Raw genomic sequence first — 2,450 nt, 5'->3', positions numbered from 1 at the left:
ATCATCCAACCTTGTAAAGGTGTTTCAAGAACATGGTCTGAACTGCAAACAAATTATCATTTTTAGCATGGCAATTCAATAGACTAAAACAAATTTGAATTTCACAATAGGATTACACTAATAGTGAAGTGAGGGACAAAGGATATTAAACCCTTTCTTTTCATGCATGGCTATATCAAAATTGATTGATGGTTTGAAATGTTTACCAATATTTCCAAGTACAGGACAGTTTCTAAAAACTAAAAACATATTAGCTTTTGCTATAGATACACGGCATTGAACATTACCTGAACACACACGATGTTCAAAAAAAAAAAATGCCACCTACCACAAGCCAGGATTGATTACTTGACCACAGGCCAGTTTTTTTTTTTTTTATCACAACACAAAGATGCAATATGGATGTCAATCAAACTGAAACTCTATATATGACAATCACAGAGAAGATTTTGAGTTCAGGATGCCAAAAGATGAGAAGCAGTGATGCTAAGAGATGTCTCTGGAACATTTTTATCATAAGCAATAGGAAATGGGATGGTTATCAACTTACGTAGGGTTTAGTTGCGCTGTGGTACAGCCAGCACATAAAAGTATGAAACCAGCCCACTGAACCTCACTTAACCTGAAAAAGATTAGAAAAACACAAATATACTTGTCAGGAAAGAATGCCTAGTTTTGCCAAGTCTTTGTTGATTAAAATATCCATCACTAGTTTCATCCATTCACTGAGTTTTAGTGCTTAAATGTATATACCAATTAAATCTAGCATAAACAGAGTAAAAAAACCTTACTTTCTCTTAAGTATTATTCGATATAAGACACCAGTGCTAATAATATTGAGATTCTTCAATATCTGATAGCCCGGGGCATTGACATAAGCAAAAATGTAATACTGCCACACAAAACACAAAATACATACAATAAGATCTCAGAAAGCAGCTTGTACTTATAATTAACAAACAACTAGGAAAACTCACCTGAAGCAAATTCTTGACAAGGTAAAGTGCTGCGGGAATGGGGTAAACTTTAACTTCATCGAATGTTGTACTCAACCTAGTTCGATAGAAGGATTCAGACAGCATAAGACATTCAACAACACTTAGTTATTCTAATTTGCAGTGCAATTACCAAACATTACAAAATAAAAATAAGTGCCAGTATCAAGAGATAAAGAAAATCAAAAAATGGGAGGAAAAGTCAATAATCCTAATGTAGCATGAAACACAAGCCAAAAAACTCCTATTGACACAATTAAAAATTCCTAATCTTTAAAAAGGAGAAAGAGAAGCAAATCATTAAAAAATAGTAGACCCTATAAAAATAACCTGTTATCTTCTGTAACGCCTTCCTTCTTCCATGTTCTTGCCAACGCAGCGAGTGATAATGCACATTTCAAAGTTTCTACCTATTTATAGAAAGAGAAACAAAATTTCAACAAAAATAATAGCCAAGTAGAAAACCTAGACAAATGCCACCATGTCCTCACCATGAAATTCGCTGTAGTAACACTATACTCATACTTGCCAGCTCGCTTAGACCAAACAATAAGTATTGCTTGTGAACTTGTAAGAATCGTTAATGCAAGCGTAACAACCATCCTAATCCAATCAAACAAAAGATAACTAAAAAAAATCCAAAATTTATGAATTATAACTATCCATAAAAATAAAAACAGCAGGCCTTACTTGCGCTTCCAGCGCAACCGGTCAACTGAGCCAGTCGGAAAACTAGTAACCTTGGATGGAGAAACTGCATAAATCAATCAACGGCAGCCAGCAATAAAGGAAATCCATATAGAAATCAGTACAAATAAGCAGTGCATTTCATGTCACAGCCATTAAAAAACCACCACATAAAAGCACTTTGCAACCGCAATAGCAAGCAAACACACTCAATCTAATAATAGAGACGAGATTAATTTACCTCCTCTTGAAGTTACTGCGTCTCCAACAACACCATCCCCAATTTGATCTTCCTGCAAGTCGCATATGAGTTTTGAAAACGCAGGTGAAAAAAAAAAAAAAAGTAGAGATTTTACCTCGTCTTTGATTTTCCTGTATTCCATATCGCTTGCAAAATGATGTGTGTTTGTTGCTTTGGTTGGATTAGTGTTGCATTGATGGAGAGAAGAGGTGAGGGTTGTTCGTACGAAACAGATCTCTGAACAGTAGAGAAAATTTAACAGATCCTCAACACCTGCTTCACTTCTCACTTGTTTGAGAAATATTTTATTATTATTATTATTATTTTTGTTTTTTTTTGCTTTCCAAAATGGGCTGAAACAAATTGGTTACCAATATCTTTTGCTACTCAGAGGGGCTATGAATATGAGTGTTCTTTTGGGCCATAAATGGGCTCAGATCTGAAACAAAATTTGGAATCTCACCAGCTGGCTGAGAACATATGGAGGCTGGAGATTTCTTTTTTTATTTAATTATTTAACTGTTATG

General features: G+C 34.6%; 1 protein-coding gene across 1 annotated transcript; it reads right to left on the bottom strand.

Moving 5' to 3' along the window:
• Positions 1-550: 550 nt before the first annotated feature.
• On the bottom strand, positions 551-2,065 carry LOC105119835 (CMP-sialic acid transporter 4-like; the record flags this gene model as incomplete). The annotated part of the gene is made up of 8 exons (XM_011018030.1): positions 2,039-2,065; positions 1,924-1,975; positions 1,686-1,749; positions 1,487-1,598; positions 1,326-1,405; positions 978-1,053; positions 792-892; positions 551-622 (listed from the first exon to the last, which is right to left on the bottom strand). Coding segments are annotated over exons 1-8 (584 nt in total), but the record flags the coding sequence as incomplete, so codon positions are not given.
• Positions 2,066-2,450: the final 385 nt, after the last annotated feature.

This window comes from Populus euphratica, unplaced genomic scaffold, assembly GCF_000495115.2.
Source record: "Populus euphratica unplaced genomic scaffold, PopEup_1.0 scaffold3686.1, whole genome shotgun sequence".
Classification (NCBI taxonomy): Eukaryota; Viridiplantae; Streptophyta; class Magnoliopsida; order Malpighiales; family Salicaceae; genus Populus; species Populus euphratica.
Note: the sequence above shows the minus strand (reverse complement) of the source record. Positions and strands in the feature narration are given on the sequence as shown.